This window comes from Trichosurus vulpecula, chromosome 4, assembly GCF_011100635.1.
Source record: "Trichosurus vulpecula isolate mTriVul1 chromosome 4, mTriVul1.pri, whole genome shotgun sequence".
Classification (NCBI taxonomy): domain Eukaryota; kingdom Metazoa; phylum Chordata; class Mammalia; order Diprotodontia; family Phalangeridae; genus Trichosurus; species Trichosurus vulpecula.
Window position 1 is genome coordinate 75,043,182 of NC_050576.1, and position 16,491 is coordinate 75,059,672.

Genomic DNA, 16,491 nt, shown 5'->3' on the forward strand with positions numbered 1-16,491 from the left:
TCATATACTTCACCATAGTCTTTTCTGATTCCTTCTTTTATAGACAATGTAACTCGTCAATGTGGGTACCCTATCCAGTGGTGAAGATCATAGATAATTAAGCATCCATGACTTCATTTCCTGTGATTCCTCTCCATGTCCTCCCATAAATCTTCCCAAAAGAATTTTCTCAATAAGCTAAATGCTTTTTCATAGGTCTTTTCACATCCCTCGGGTACCAGCGTGGCATTTATCCATCCTTGTTCTCACCAGTCCACCTCTATTTTGTGGGATAGGGAATCAGGAAAACCTGGATTCAAATCCCATGTCAGGCACCTCGTAGCTGTGTGGCCTTGGGCAAGTCTTTTAGCCTCTGTTTGCCTCAGTTTTCTCATCGATAAACAGGGATAATAATAGTACCTGCCTTCTAGAGTTATTGAGAAGATCAAATGTGATAATATTTGCAAACCTAAAGCAATATATAAATGCTAGTTATTATTTTTAAACAACTGCTTGCACACCAGTCATATTCGGTGTTATGATAGAGCATTTCCACCCCCACTGTTGTCGGGTGGGTAACCTGCAATTTTGATTTATCTAAGGTTGTGGCGTCTTGCATATAATGGGGACTTAATGTTTGTTGAATTCAGCTAGTTTTCTCTCATCTGCAGCATTGTAGCATCTCTTCTGAATTCATCCTCAGACACCTCACTTCTTCCTTCTGAGTACATCTTTTTAAAATCCGAGTTTGTTGTTGAGTTTCCCGGGCACATGTTGCCCTTTTCCTCTCCAGAATCATTTTTACTTGTATTGCTGGAATTTTGTTCTTGAGAGCCTCACGTCCCTATAGAGCTGACTTCCCTGGTAGAACCTTAGACTACTGGGTTCTACCAATCTTTTCTCTGAAATCTTTGAAATCTACTCTCAAAGTTCAGGATGCCTCAATCACCCTGTGCCCACTGAGACATCAGGATCTCTCTCTAAAATGGCATGATCTCTTCCTCTCACAGTCTCTGCTGTTTTTGCTTTGTTAAATTTCTCATAATGGCTCAGAATCAGGTCAACGATAGTAGTCTCTTCGATTGCTTCTTCTGTTTTATGACAGATGAAAGTCAGTGCATGTCAAGACTTTGTCCACTGTGCAGCACATGCCAGAATAGGTGAGCCCCTCACCTTTGGGATCTGGGAGAGGACAGAGAGATAAGGCCTTTATTAAGCACTCACTATGTTCCTGGCAGTGTATAGGGATTCATTAGCCCTTTTCCCCCTCATGGTTTGTTAGTCTCCAGTGTTTTCCCATTATAACATTGCTTCTGTTTTTCCCTCCTTTGATCTTTATCCAACTGTTTTCAATCATACTTCACTCCTCAGTTCACACTCTTCCTGAAGGGGAAGCAATGAAATTAATATGAGTCCTAAAGTGAAAACCATCTCACCCCCTTTATTCTCTACCCTCCATTGAATGCAGGGTCACTAATCCTCAGGGTAGTCATGGCATGAATTAAGTACTGCCGTGAGGCAATCTCCCATGGGACTTTACTGGGCCTGTCCTGTGGGAGAGAGGCAACTCTGGCCAAGAAACTGTGCACCATACCAGGCTCTTAGGTACTTTTAAATCCTCCTCAGCTTTATTCTCCTAAATTCTCCTCACCCAGGGAGCCACCTTCTTATAACAAGGAATTAAAAGAAAAAAGAGAAAGAGAAAAAAATCAGTAAAACCAATCAATACAGTGAAGCTTTATATGCAATGTTCCATAACTGTGCGTCCTGACCTCCACAAAGGGTAGGGGGAGGTGTCTTCTGAGAGATCAAGCTTGTTCTTTATAATCTTCTCTGCTTTTCAGCAGTTTTGCTTTGCAATTTCCTCTGAGTCTCTTAGTGACAGTGGAGTCAACAAGTAATCTTTGTGTCCTCTGACCTTGCATTCTAGGTCTGGTTCCAGAACCGGAGGGCCAAAGAGAAACGGTTGAAGAAGGATGCTGGACGTCACCGCTGGGGCCAATTCTACAAGAGTGTCAAGAGGAGCCGGGGAGGCAGTAAGCATGAGAAAGAGAGCTCTGCAGAGGACTGTGGGGTTAGTGACAGTGAGCTGAGCTTCCGAGGTGAGCAGGCCCACAATGACAAGGTCCATGGGGTTAGGGAGGCTTCTTGGTGTAACAGGAGAGACCATACTGGCCTGGGAGTCAGGAGGCCTGAGTTCTAGTCTTAGTTCTGTCCCAATCTAGCTGGAAGTTAAGAGAGTCATTCAGTCACTCAGCTTGGGGGCCGGGGCACTTAGTTATTTAGTAATGAAGGGACATAATTCCAGCCCTACCCATCTCACAGGTGGTCAGGATCCAATAAGACAACAGAGGTGGGTGGTTCAAAGCATCATGCACATGGAAGATATGTCTTCTGTGCTAGCAAAGTCCTTGCTTCCAGGTTGGGTACAGGCCAGATTGAAGGTCACACAGAATAAAACAATACCTGATTCATTCTCAGCAGAAGAGGCTGCAGATTCTTGCTTCAAGAAGTGTGAATTCACTGTTTAGCTAGGCAGGGGAGTAGGTGTGGTCAGAAGATGAATCATGAAGGAAGAAAGGGGGGACACTCTATGGATGGTGTCTTGCATGTTCAAGAATGATGGAAGAAGGGATGAAGGAGGGGGAAGGTGGACATGACCACATGGTCTTGCAGTTGAAAGGAAATGTAGCTTAGGCATAGTGGTAGTGGTGGCAGGAGTGCTGGGAGTCCATGTTCACCCCCCACCCTCCATCCTAGGTCTCTCAGGGACTTAGGGAAAATCATTTGTTCACCAGTATGAATCCAGACTGCTAGTGTATTTGAAAACCAACTCCAAGAACAAGAGACTCGAGGACTCTGCTTTGTGACTCATCTCTGTATAATGAAAGAGAGACCTCTAGGTGGAGGCATCAATGGACCTTCTGGGGGAATTATTCAACCCTCACAAGGAACCAAACCTCAGCTCAGTTTTTCATTGGCCTGGTCCCAAGGTGAGGTAGCCTATTCTCTGGGATTAAAACTACTATCTCCAGAGAGATGAATGACCTTTTACGGGGAATGAGGGTGCTCCTTAGCTTCCCTCAATGAAGTCACTTAAGGAACCAGAGCATAACTTTCCTTATTCAAGTTTATGCTTTATTCCCAGAAAGTAGCTTATTTACCCAAGGACAAAACTCACGTCAACAGAAGGAGGCTCCTCTCTCAGATCTTAGTATACTATTGTTTTCTCTTTGAAATGTCTTGGTGACCTTATTTACTCTCTTATTATCATCTCTATCCAGACTAGTCTCGGATCTATCTATCCAGCCCCAGTCTCCCTCCTAAGCTCCCTTTCTGTATCACCAAGTGCCTATAAGACATTTTGAACCAGATGTCCCAGAGGCACTTCAAACTCAACATATCCAAAGCTGAACTCATCTTTTTGCTAAAACTCCCTCCTCTTCCTAACTTCCTTATTGTTATTGTTATTTGGGTTGCTGTTGAGGATACCACCATCTTTCCAGTCAGGCAGAGCTATCCTCAACTCCTCATTTTCTCTCCACTCTCTCCTCCCCCATTTCTAGTCAGTTGCTAAGTCTTTTTGATTCTATCTCCACATCTCTCACGTCCACCTCCTCTTTGTTCATATGGCCATCATCCTAGTTCAGGCCCCCACCACTTCTCGCCTGGACTATTATAATAGCATCCTACTTGGTCTCCCAGTTTGCTGTCTCAAATCCTTTTTCCATAGTGTTCCCAAAGTGATATTCCTAAAATTCAGTTCATTCTCTGCTCAACAAATTAGAATGGCTCCCTGTTACCTCTAGGATCAAATACAAACAGCTCTGCTTGGCATTTAAAATCCTCCACAGCCTGGCTTCCACTGATCTTTGCAGCCTCATTACACACTGCCTTCCACCACTCACCCTTTGGTTCAGCCAAATTGGCCTTCTTCCTTTTTTTCACATATAACTTTCCATCTCCAGTCTCTGTGCCTTTGCACTGGCCATCTCCCATTCCAGGAATGCTCTCCCTCTTCACCTCTGCCTCTTAGAATTCCTAGTTTCCTTCAAAACTCAGCAGAGGGGTAATCTCATGAGGCCTTTTCCAACCCCTACTCCCACCCCACCAATTTACCTTGTATTTATCATGTATATATTTTGTATTTACTTATCTGTACCTGTTGTCTCTCTATGTAGAATGTACGCTCCTGAGAGCAGAGACTACTTCATTTATGTCTTTTTATCCCGAGTGCCTGGAACTGTGCCTGGCAGACAGCAGGCACTTAATAAATGCTTGTTGATTGAGATCTAACAATGGTCCTGGACTGCTTTTACTATCTACACCTGAACGGTGTTTTCTCCCCTTACCCTGGAAGAAATGTAATAAAATGTCAATAGAGCCAGCAGTAAAGGCAGGCAAGGTAGGCCCCAACCTGGGGTCTACCATGTGGAGGGGGTGGACAACACTAGGGATACTTTTGAATGTTATGGCTTATAAAAGTGCCAGGAAATTCTGTTCTCAATGACCCCTAGGTGTTTATTTTGTAATAACACTCTTTATTAAAATGAAAAGTCCAGTTGTATGTGTGATATAAATATATAGGCTCCAAACTGAGTGTGGAGGGTAAGACTGAGCTGAGGTCCATGCAGGCTGAGGGGGCTGACTCTCGGTATAAGAACTTGGGATATTCTCCTGGTAAATCATGTCAGCTTCCAACTCAATTCAACAAACATTTATTAAGTGCTTGTTATGTGTAAGACTCTGTGTCAGGCCTGGGCAAACAGAAAAAATATGAACAGTTCCTGTCCTCAAGAAACTTATATTCTATTGGGAGATCCAGTCATAGAACACAAATAGTTTTCAGCCATTATTTAACTAGGACACCCTCCTTCACCCCCAGCCCTAGGTTAACTCTTCAGTGGCCTTTGAACTCCTAAGGCCTCTTAGGCACATGTTTCACAGAGCACAAACAAGGCCACCCAGGCACAGTCCTTTTTTTGTTTGGCGTCTCCAGTGCAGTGGGCACAACAAATACTGAATTGGTGAGAATCAGATGGGTTTGTTCTGGCCTCTGGGATGAGTCTCATGTAGGTATTTTAATTTCCTTCCCCTGAATTAAATCTGCTGTAGGATGGTGGACCATTGCCAATGCCTGCTGGCTGGTGGTTGGCAGTGTGGCAGCTGGAGTCCTTGTGCTTCCCTTCCTGTAGTGTGCTCTCCTATCTTGTGAAGAGCCAGGAGCTACAGGGTGACTGGTGTCCGTCATTAAATCTCCGTTCTTTTGTCCACAGAAGATCAGATTCTCTCAGATCTCGGCCACACCAATAGAATTTATGGCAATGTGGGGGACGTTGCAGGCGGACAGTTAATGAATGGGAGCTTCTCCATGGACGGGACAGGACAATCCTATCAGGACTTGAGGGATGGGAGTCCTTATGGAATTCCCCAGTCTCCATCTTCCGTATCATCCCTGCCATCCCACACTCCGTTACTCAATGGGCTGGATTACACTATGGACAATCATTTGGGAATCATTGCACATGGAGGGCAGGGAGTGACCCAGACACTGAGAGTGATGGCTGGGGGGCCTACCTCGGATATCTCTACAGGAAGCAGTGTTGGCTACCCAGACTTTCCAACCAGTCCAGCTTCCTGGCTGGATGAAATGGATCATCCTCCTTTTTAAATGACTCTGCTCCCCACCCCGCTTATTCTTCTGGCCTGAGAGTCCATTCAAGTATCAAGAGACAAATATACTTTTCGTGGATAACAGATGCACCAATATGGATTTCCATTATTTTCAATGGAAGTCCTCCACTGATTCCTGGAAGGTTGTAATGCGATAATCATAGGGTATTGTTCTGTGGGGGAATTGGGAGGAGCAGAGGATTCCTTCTGGAAGAGCATGGGGAATGGATAACGGATGGCTCTATGATTAGGGCCATAAGGAATGCTGACTCGTTGGTTCTTCCCCTCATGTCCCATGCTTATGGGCTTTGGCTGTTCATTACTCTGGATGCACGTGTGACTGTGACTGCTTTGGGAACTCCACTTCAGCTGGTGTGTTTTCACTGAATGCTCCCCAAATCATTGCCTTTACAAGAAAATGAGCTTCTTGCAGCAGAAGTAGCAGACTCAGTGCTCCCTTGAATTAAAAATGCTTTCTGGGCCAATATCACCAAAACCTAAGTTTGGAAGTACAGTCATGTTCCCAAAGTCACTGGAAACAATGACTGCTATTGTTTGATAGCAAAAACACTTCTCATATTTTTGGTGTGAAAAGATGACTTCTCCCCTCTACTTGATTATGTCAGTGTATCCTTGATTTTGTTTAAACAAACAAACCCATGAACATGACCTTAGACTTGTCATTTGGAGATGGGAAATGACTATCCTACTGATTGACATCTGGAAATTTCTTGGGTCCCTGATTGTGATAATTTTATTCACTAACATCACTCCCTCTACAATCAGGCTGCAAGTTAGAAAGATGATGAAATGCTCAACTATGGAGTCAACAATATAGAAGGACAATCAGAGAAAATAAATGTTGATGAAGATGCCAATTCTGAACATGTAGTCAGTTCAGCCCTATTGACTAGCATAAGGTTTGCTTGGAGGGACAGTCATCCAAAGAGGCAGAGAGGCAGTGCTCTTTTTAAAGTGCATTTTGAGTTGAGCTTTTAGGGTACCCTCGTGGTTAACCCCCTTTAAAACAAGAGCCTTTTGCAACACTAAAGAGCCATCCTGGACCTTTCATGCAGATGCACATTTGTTCAGTGTTTTACAAGTAGACTGACATCCTAAAAGTGATAGCATGTGAATTGTAAAATCTCAAATTTCTTGGGGGCAGGAATCATACATGCAACTACAACTAAAAGATCCAAAGAAGCCTAGCTTGTCATTGCATCCATTTCTTTTGGGGGCTCTGGCCTGTTGCGCTAATGCAGTACATCGTTAGGATTATATCTGGGCCCATCCTAGGTAAAGATGTTCATCTACCAGGTATAGAGGTGAAAGCATCTCTAGGGTCACCTGGTCTTGCAACAGCACAGTACAGATTAAGAGAAAAGGGGAAGGTCAAATCCTGCTTTACAAGAGCCCAGCCTGTAGCAGACACCACTGTGGGGAAATGGCAGCTTCCTAACTTGCTTGTTGATGATAAAGCTCTTCATGTGCAAGCTGAAATTCTTCCAGATACTTTCCTACCTGTTGCCATGGGAAGCAAGGGACCACCTTCCTCTTGTCTCCCTATCATGTGGATGTTTGTCTGCTTCATACCTATTATATACTCCAGACATAAGAAACCAATAAGGTACGGTTTGCCAAATGTTAGCCTAGGGACCAAGGATGCTAAGAGCTCTTTCTTCTCTAAATGGCTATTCTGCTTTCACTGTCTAGGATAGGTTACCCATTGAGGACTTTGGGAGGCAAGGTAGTATTGTGAAAAGTGCACTTAATGTGGAGTTCCAGGACCTAAGTTTGAATCCTGACCCTGACTCTTGCTACCTATTTGACCTTGGGCACTAACCTTTCTGGGCTTCAGTTTCTGCAACCATAAAATGAGTGGGTTGGAATAAATGACCTTTTTGTGCTCGAGGCCCCTTTGACAGCTTAGTGAAGCCTATGGACCTCTCCTCAGAATAATTTTTTTCTAAACGCATAAAATAAAATACATAGTATAATTAAGGTAAACAATTAAACAAGAGTTATCAAAATACTAAAAAAAAATCCACAACCCAATTTCACAGACCTTACGTTAAGAATTCGTAGTCTAAAAGGGAGAAATAAGGAGTTTTATCCTTTGTTGCTGTATTCTTTAAAAAACTCCTCTTACCAGGGCCCTTGTGACTGCTGAAAGCAGGTCTTACCCATGACCTGTGGCCAGCTGGTTCATTATTATGTATGAATACTTGTTCTCCAAGGTCAGGGGCTAAATGTGCTATTGTCTCAAGTTTTTTTCTTTTTTTTTTGGAGGGGGGCAAGTCAGGGTATACAAGAGGCTGCAAATGAAAGCTCTAATCCTTAGATTCCATGTGCACCGATGATGCGTGTTACACTGGGAATTTCCAAGCAATGTGGACACCTAGTTTTTGTTTTTTTCTTCTTTTTGTAAAACAGAACTTTGCATACCATCTTTTGAGGAGAGTAGAGCAAAAAGGGAAACGCTGAACACCCTGCACAGTCCTTAGCAGGTTGTAAAGGTCATATGGGCTAAAAACAAATGCCCAGCGTGGGCATCAAGGATTTCCTTTAAAGCTCCAAGGATCAATGTTTTCCAGAACTAATTAGCACAACTTGGAAAATCAACTGGCAGATTTTTTTTTGGTAGCAAGCCACAGTAGCACCAAATTCACTAGTTGAGTACTGCTGGCTTTGCTGGTTCTTCACACCTGCCCAGCTCACTCTCCCTACAGGACACCATAAGGAGTGCAAGTTAAGGGGGCACAGGCAGGGCAGCCTGCTGCTGTCTTGATTTGTGGCACTTCCTGGAAGAGTAGTATGTTCATCATGGCTGTTCCTTCCTTTGCTCAGAAATTCTCATGAATTAGCAGGGAAAATGAATAAGCTGATACAGTTTTCTTTATTTAGGTTACACAGTGAAGTCATCCTGTCTTTCAAGAAATCTTCAAAGCACATGTTGGTGGCCCATCAAAAAAGCATACCCATGGCTGCTTTTATGTTTGACATAGATGGCCTTTTTGGTGAGCTACCTTTGCAAATTGATGGGAAGGTGTCACTTAATGTCCATCCCAATGCTCTCATTTCCCTTTCTCAGTCACTCTAGGATAGCAGTTCTTAATCTTCTCTGTGTCATGGACTCTTTCAATGGTCTGATGACTTGGACCCAGTCTCAGGATGTTTTTAAATGAGTAAAATACATTGGATTACAAAGGAAGCCAATTATGTCAATGTAGTTATCAAAATATTTTTTAAAAAGTTCACAGATCCCAGGTTAAGAACCCCTGTGCTTAAGGGGAGAAGTTGGGGGAGGGGCTATCAATAAGAGAAGAAGCAATAGAGGCAGAAGAACTCTGTGGCTTGGCAGCCTGTTCTTTCTAAGATGTTCCACCGTTGCAATTCTCTCCCCTGCCCCCCACCCTTGCTTACACAATAGAACTGATTTAAAAAAAATGAAAGGGATACCATCCAAAAATATTGATAGCATTTGGCTCTGCTCTTCACTCCAAGGGAGCAATTAACTAGTGCCCATCATCTTCAGTGCTTGGCTAATGGTCTAATAGATAAGAGAGCTTGGACCAAGCTGATTAAACTCCAGGAGTTTCCAATAGTAGATGTTACTTTTTTTTTTTTAAAAGGAGAGGGACAAACCAAGGGACAGAGAAGTTATCTAGGTTTATTTGCCAAAAATAAATCAAATATAAGAGAAGAAAATAATCTAAGGGATAACCTGACCCAGGGGTTCACTTTGGATGACTAAGGAATATGTAGGAAAGAAAATGACACCCACATCTCAGGCTCAAGCTATTTACACTTCTATGTATATCTGCTGCCTTGTTAGCAATGGGAGATTTCAGATTTTTAGCAAAAGCTGTTAATGTCATCTATTGGGCTGGTATCTGGTCCCTGCAATTCCTTGCTCAGGAATTCTGAAATGCATTTGATTACATGTGTCTTGCCTGACACCTCAGTTCTCACTATGGATATTGCCGCCACCCCCAAGTCAGCCAGCACAGGTTGGAAGAGTTTGTGGAGGCTCATTTTGAAGCATTGCACTTTAAAAGTTGGAATCTGTGAGATGAAGACGAATTCAATTAAGCGGAAATGAGTTTTGTTTTATTGCCTGCTGCTGAAGGGCTCTGGGCATGCTGAAAGCTAAATAAAAAGCACATCACTGGCACATGCTTATTCTCTCTCAGATTGGTCAATTGGCTCTTTTTTTTTCCCGGCAGTTGTTCCATTGGCACTGATACAGCAACTGAGACAAAAAAAAAGAGAGAGCTCAGCAAAGCCGCCCCATCCACACCCACCCTGCTCGGTAGGACCAAATTGAAAGCACATAGCTCGTTTCATGATCCTAGCACTGGTGAAGGAGACAGCTGGCAGTTAGCCAGGGCATCATTCACTCAGCCAAGCTGGGCGGGTTTCAGAGTGCAGGCTGTTTGTTGTGTCCCAGGTGGACAGGAAAGATACCCCCATGCTCCTGCAGTTGCCCACATGGACAGAGATCCTATCACGGCTTCCCACTTGAGCGCAGCATCCAGCTGAGCAAAGGCAGGCTCAGGGCTGCAGGATCCCAGATGCCAGATTGCTCGGAGCTTGCCTCCCAAGCTCCCCTATCCTTAAGCTCTTGACTGTCGCCCTTCCCCTTCACAGTGTAAATTTTGTATAGTCGAAAAGAAATAAAATCTTGTTTCCTGGGGAAAAAAAAAGAATGAAAGAAAAAAAAAGACCCTGCCTACCCTTATTTATTTATTCCCATGTGTCTTTGGATAACAGAAGCCAGTGAGTTTGTTTGTATCTGCCTCCTGTGCGTTGGCATGAGATGTGTATGGTAACACTCTATGTAAAATAAATATGGAAAGTTCATAAGAACTGCATTTGTCTGGCTTTTTATTCACCGTTGAAATATAGAAACTAAAACATCAGAGGTGAAAACGTCCTTTTGTCACTGAAAAAGAAAAACCACCAAATGCTCATATTTCAAGGTAAATCACAAATATCAGGACTGCATAATAATGATGATGATGATGATGACGTTTTTTATATCCACAGCAACCTGTGGTTTACCAAGTACTTTCTTTCCCAAACCTCTGCGACACAGAAATTTTATGTATGCTCATTCCTACTAGAGGCAGCAAGATGGAAGAGTGGATATAGCACTGGGCTAATCCAAGTCCAATCTCAGACACTAGCTATGTGGACCTGGGCAAATCACTTAACCTCTGCCTCAGTTTCCTCAACTGTAAAATGGAGATAACAGCACCCATGTCACAGAATTGTCGAAAGGATCTCATCACAGTGCTGGGCACGCAGCAGGTACTACATGAATGCTCATTTCCTTTCTCCTTATTTTACAGGGGAAGATACTGAACCTCGGGGAGATCAAGGGTTTTACTTACAGTAAAAATTAATATATGGCGAAGCTGGGATTTGAGTGAAGATCTTTTTGCCTCCTGGCCTGGTGTGGGAGGCTTTCTATTCTATCCTACTGCCTGTCATTGGGTGGCTGGTAGGCCTTGAATTCCATCTTGGGTCAAACTGTAGGGCTGTCCATCTGGCAGAGCTGTCCTTCTGTGCTCTCCCAGGACATTGAGAGTGGTCAGAGAAACTTGATAAATCACACAGATTTTAGCAACTGGTTCTCAGTTGAATATTTAAAGTCTTTCAAAATTAAAAATGTCTCCCTTTGAGAGAGAAGGATATGTTTGGGTGGGGGCAGGAGAGGATACAGGAAGACCTCATCCAAGTCCGCAGGGTTCTTCAAGAGGCTGTTTGGCAAGTGAGCTCCCCCTTCTCATCCCTTCTCTTGGATAAGCTTTCCTAGAAGCCTCTGGGGCCGAGGCTTCCTCCTCTAAGGAGGCTTTATTAGTATGCAGGGCTTGAAGTTTTAGCTGGAAATAAGAGCAGCAGAGACACTTTCATCAATAAAATCTTTTTTGATTAAAGTCAGAGCATTTCTCTAGAGTTGGGCTCCAGTCTGAGAAAAGTAAGTGGGTGCTTTTTCCTCTTTTAATTGCAGTTTTGTCCTGGTATGAGACAGGGTCCAGAGAGAAAGGTAATTACATCGTGTCCACCAACAGGGCAGCTCTCAGCATCTGCCTAAGTAGTCAGTGCCCTTCAAAAAGAGGTAGCTTCAATCTCTAAAAGGCAGCTGGGCCACAAGAGACAGAAATGTAGGGCCACAAAATTCTAATTTCTCTGCTACTGGATTATTATACGGCTTTGAGCAGGGCCCCTTTCTACCTCACATTCCTCCCAATCCTTTAAAAAAAGAACAATGCCTACTACCCTTCTAGATAGGGCCAGCTTTCTATGAAGGGGGCTGGGGACTGTGTGATGAACTTTTTGGAGAGGGTGTTTATGAGGACCTTTGATTTCACTTCTGTAAGGATGGGATTATAGGTCCTTTGACAGATACTCATTTTGTATCCCCAACACCTCATCTAGCACAGTGCCTGGCACACAGGAGATAGTTAATGGTTGAATTGAACCGAACCTTTAACGAAAACCTGTGTCAGATACTCTGCTAGGTACTGGGGACACAAAGGCAAAAATCGAAGTTCCTCTTAAGGGGCTTATATCCTCTATTCCACTGGAGGCAAAATAAATGAATACATACACACACAGAAGAAGAAACAAAACACATACAAGTATCTCCAGAAGCAGGGCACAGCTCCAATGTGAAGGGTAGGATGTTCAGGGACACAGCAGGAATGGGGCAGGATGGGGGAGAGGGCTAGGAGTGGTGGGCAGGGAAGGGAGCTTCAGCCTAGGCAACCTATGACTAATGATCATGTGGGTATTTTGGCCCTGAATTCATGGATTCACTCATGGATTGTAGGGATTCTGAGTGAGCCACTGGATAGTAGACTGTCACAATGTCTATAGCAGCAACGATGATGTTGATTTGATCCTGAGCAAAAGGCGGAAGAAGGGGACGGAGGGTGCACATGGCAGATGACGAGTGCCTGGTCCAAGATCCTTTACCTCAGAGAACTTTTTGACAACTCAGGAGGCCAGCAGACAGTACTGAGCTGAGTGGGGAGGAGAAGGAAAAACAAGGAGGTATTTGCAATAATTTGATGGCCAGAGCTAACGCTGCTCCTAGGGCAGTGAGAAGAAGATCAAATAAAAATTTTATTATAAAGTGTGGTGAAAATTTGAACTGCTGATGATAATGGTTTTTAGTTTCCTGATCATGAGACTCAAGACTGTCAGATGGGTCTGCTATGAGGTTTCTTTTTCAGGTAATCTAGGGGTTTTTGGCTCTCATCTGTAACTACACCAGACTGCCTATATAATCTTTGCTGGCTATCCCCTATGCATGGAATGCTCTCTTTCCTCCTTCCTGGCAATCTTAAAGCATCTGATAAAATATCACCTTCCCCAAGATGCCTTTCCCCATGCCTCTTGATGCCCGTGACTTCCCTCTATAATCTTAGAGGGATCTATCCCGAATATATCTTGTCTGTACATTGCTGTTTGCGTGTTGTCTCACACTAGGCTGTGAGCTCCTTAAGAGCAGGATGGTTTTTTTGGGGGGGGGTAGGGATACGTTTCCTTTACACACCCAAAATTTAGCACAGTGCTTTGACATATAGCAGAGCTCAATACATGCTTGAGGATGACTTAACACCTGATCCACTGCTCCAAGGACTAACAGCCCACTGAATAGCAACTTTACTTTCTAGGGTATGCAGCTTCAACATTTGGACATGACATTTACTCCAGGAACTTTTTGTCTGGGGTTTTGTGTCCTCAGCTAACAGACAGAAGGTGATCTGGTAGGAGAGGCTGAATAGTGCATTGGAAAGTGTTCTTGGAGTTGGGAGGCCTGGGGTTCCTTCTTGACCCTGCTACTCATTAACTATGTGACCTTTGACAAATCACTTAACCTCTCTGATCACCAATTTCTTCCTCTGCAAATAACACTGGCACTACTTTGTGTTACCTTTTTTTTTTTTGTCTATTAAAGATCTGTTCTTGAGTCGTTTGATTTTCAAACTGAAGGCAACCCCAAAGGACAGTTACTAGAGAAGGGAAGAGAAGAAATAACTGGATGGAGAAAACTACATCAGCTTGGGGCCTCAGAACTCAGCAGGATTAAGATGGAGGGCTCCTAAGTCAGCTTTCCCGTTTCTCTTTGAATCCTTCACTTCTGTCTTAGTATTTTACTCAGACAAAAGTGGAGCAGATACAAGGACAGCCTTGGAGTCATGAAGTTCAAGTGTTGCCCTGGATATGTACCAACTCAATGACTATGAGCAAGTTCCTTGATTTCTCAGTGCTTTAGGTAGCTAAGACTGTACAAATTAAAGGCAAATTACCAGTATGCACGGATGGAAAGTTTCTAAAGCTGAAGCTCCTTAGACTAAGAAATCTAGATTGTGTTGGTGGTTGGGAATCAAACTCTAAGACAGACCAGAAGCAAATTAAAGGAACTGGAGGGGCATGTCCTGCCCCACTTTTTGTGGTGGTGGTGATTTCTACTTTAAAATGGGGATCTCTTGTGCTAATAGATGCCTAGCACAGCATCTGGCACATAGTAGGTACTTAAAATGATTGAAGGATAGAACCTGTCACAATGATTAACACAGGGAAGCCAATTTTAGCCTAGCAGTCCCCCAACAGTAGAGATTTTTAAGGAGAAAGTTGCATGTTGTGGGTGTCATAGTTTAGGTTGGGGTTGATTTAGACCTCTGGGGTCCTTTTGAATTCTGAGACTGTTTGATTTCATGAGTCTCTTCCTTTGTACTAGAATAAAAATTATTAGGAATAAAAATATTTGCTGCTTTCAATGAATATAGTTTTGAACCTATTTAAAAGCAACCATTCTTTAGGTTTTATAACCTTAATTCCTCCCCTCTTTGAAGAATGTCATTTTAGTTCCATTTTAGTATACAAAATTCACTATCCCTTCCCCCACTCTGCAAGGTCTTGTAAGACTGGCAGAAAGAGTGAATAACTAAATTCAGCTTTGGGCATTTCTTCTACTGCTGAGCATTGGTTTGAAAAGTAAACATCAAGTTACCATTTTGCCCTTTGTGCAGCAGAAATAAATATGATGGGTGAGAGAGGAGGAAGGAAAAATCAATGCTTGTAAAATGGGACCAAAATCATTAAGAAGAGGGAAATTTTTATCATCTTGCTTCTAAGAGGGGCAATAAAAATATACCACTAGAACTATTAAATAAAGGTCTTTTAAATGATCAGCTCTTGCCCTACAAAGAGTATATCACATGCTTATAGGAAAACCAGGTCCAGCTGATTTTGTGCTTTCTCCTTCCCAGATCTCTTAGAAGGAATTTCTTAGGATTTTTTTTTCTTTTTTTTACATTTGGTGTCTTTCTTGCTTGCTACCTGGACCCTAATGAAAAGAGGAATCAGACCTGTGTTTATACCATGAACAATTCTGGGGTGATTTAAAACAGGAAGGACATATGTACTTCATCCCTAAACCCCAGGCCAATTTTACTGTCATTCCTTTCTGAGATCTATTCATGAATCTCCCGACTTTCTCTACTATGCCACCATAGCCTTCTGGCCCTGGAGGTCCACTCCACCTCTGTAACCACTTTGTTGTGATTGGTTTTCCCAAGAATCTCGTTTTAATGAAAGTGCTCAGGCTAGCCCCCTTCATTCCTTGCTAGAGTCTATTCCTGATGCTCCAGACTTTCTATACCATGCTTCTGTGTGGGTATCTTCCCCCTATATCCTCTGCAGCTTCACTTTATGTGTGGTCTTCCTCCTTTAGAATTTCTTTTGGCTTGTATTTGTATTCCCACCTTAGCATAGTGCATGGCACATAGTAAACACTCGATAAGGGTTTGTTGTTATCAAGTATGATGCTACTTAGTCCAGGCTGGAAAAATTCCTAGGCTACTTACTTCTAGGAAGGAATAAAATAGAACAAAAAAAGATACGTTTGCTATATCAATACATGTGGTTAAACCAGACCATAAGCCCACTGAACTTTCTGAAACATAGTCAATGAAGGGTATTTTTTCAACCCATCCCTTGCTGTCCTCCATTTCTGTAACAGCACTTTTCTCTTGGAAATTGAGGATGTTATTTACTAATATAAAACATGAACCCAAATGGGTTCTGGCCTGTGCCCCAGTGAAACCAGGGGCATAGCTAAAACATGCTACCAAGGCATATGTAGATTTTGGCAGATGTCTCTGTGTACAGAAATGGGAAGTGCAGGTGATGATTTGGGGGTTAAATCTGTCACAGATTTCGGACTCCTGGGACACGACTTTCATTTCAGAAAGACAGGTATTTATGATGGTGATGACACCCTCCCTTGTTGCTCTGTTTGTGCATACTCTAATTCTCTGAAAAATGGTGTAATCTCGGAAGGTTGCTCTGAGGTATTCCTTATTGCTGTTGTCTGCCTACCGTCCAGCTGTACTGTCCACAGTCTGCAGACAGTGACCTACGAAGACAATGTCTTGCTCTGTAGCAGATACCTGCAAATGGCTAGGGCTCATCCAAGTTGGAGGGAACACTATAAAAAGGAACCATATTACTGGTGAACCAGGGCCCTTTATACTCAGCATGCGTTGGCTTTATATTTTTTAATCATTTTAACATTTAATGCTTCTCAATTAAAGTGATTTCCTAGAGTGGATGCCAAGCTTCATTTAGAATGCGCATTAACCACTTTAGGTATGGGTAGTTAAAGGCACTGAGGGATTTAAACAGCAATCCACAAGTCTGTTCAGTAAAGGTTTGGTGGAATAAAGCAGATTATAAACAATAATATATGTCTCTCTTTTCTTTTTTTGGAAGGGCTCCAAACTCACAAACAGGGCTAAAGTGCTATAAACATATCCAGGA

At 43.0% G+C, this 16,491-nt stretch overlaps 1 protein-coding gene across 1 annotated transcript in view; it reads left to right on the forward strand.

The window, feature by feature from the left end:
* The window catches only part of LHX4 (LIM homeobox 4), a 62,631-nt gene extending 56,981 nt beyond the window's left edge, over positions 1-5,650 (forward strand). The window contains exons 5-6 of the mRNA XM_036757954.1: positions 1,910-2,081; positions 5,256-5,650. Of these exons, the coding sequence (XP_036613849.1) occupies positions 1,910-2,081; positions 5,256-5,650 (567 nt within the window). The remainder of the gene's footprint in view (positions 1-1,909; positions 2,082-5,255) is intronic.
* Positions 5,651-16,491: the final 10,841 nt, after the last annotated feature.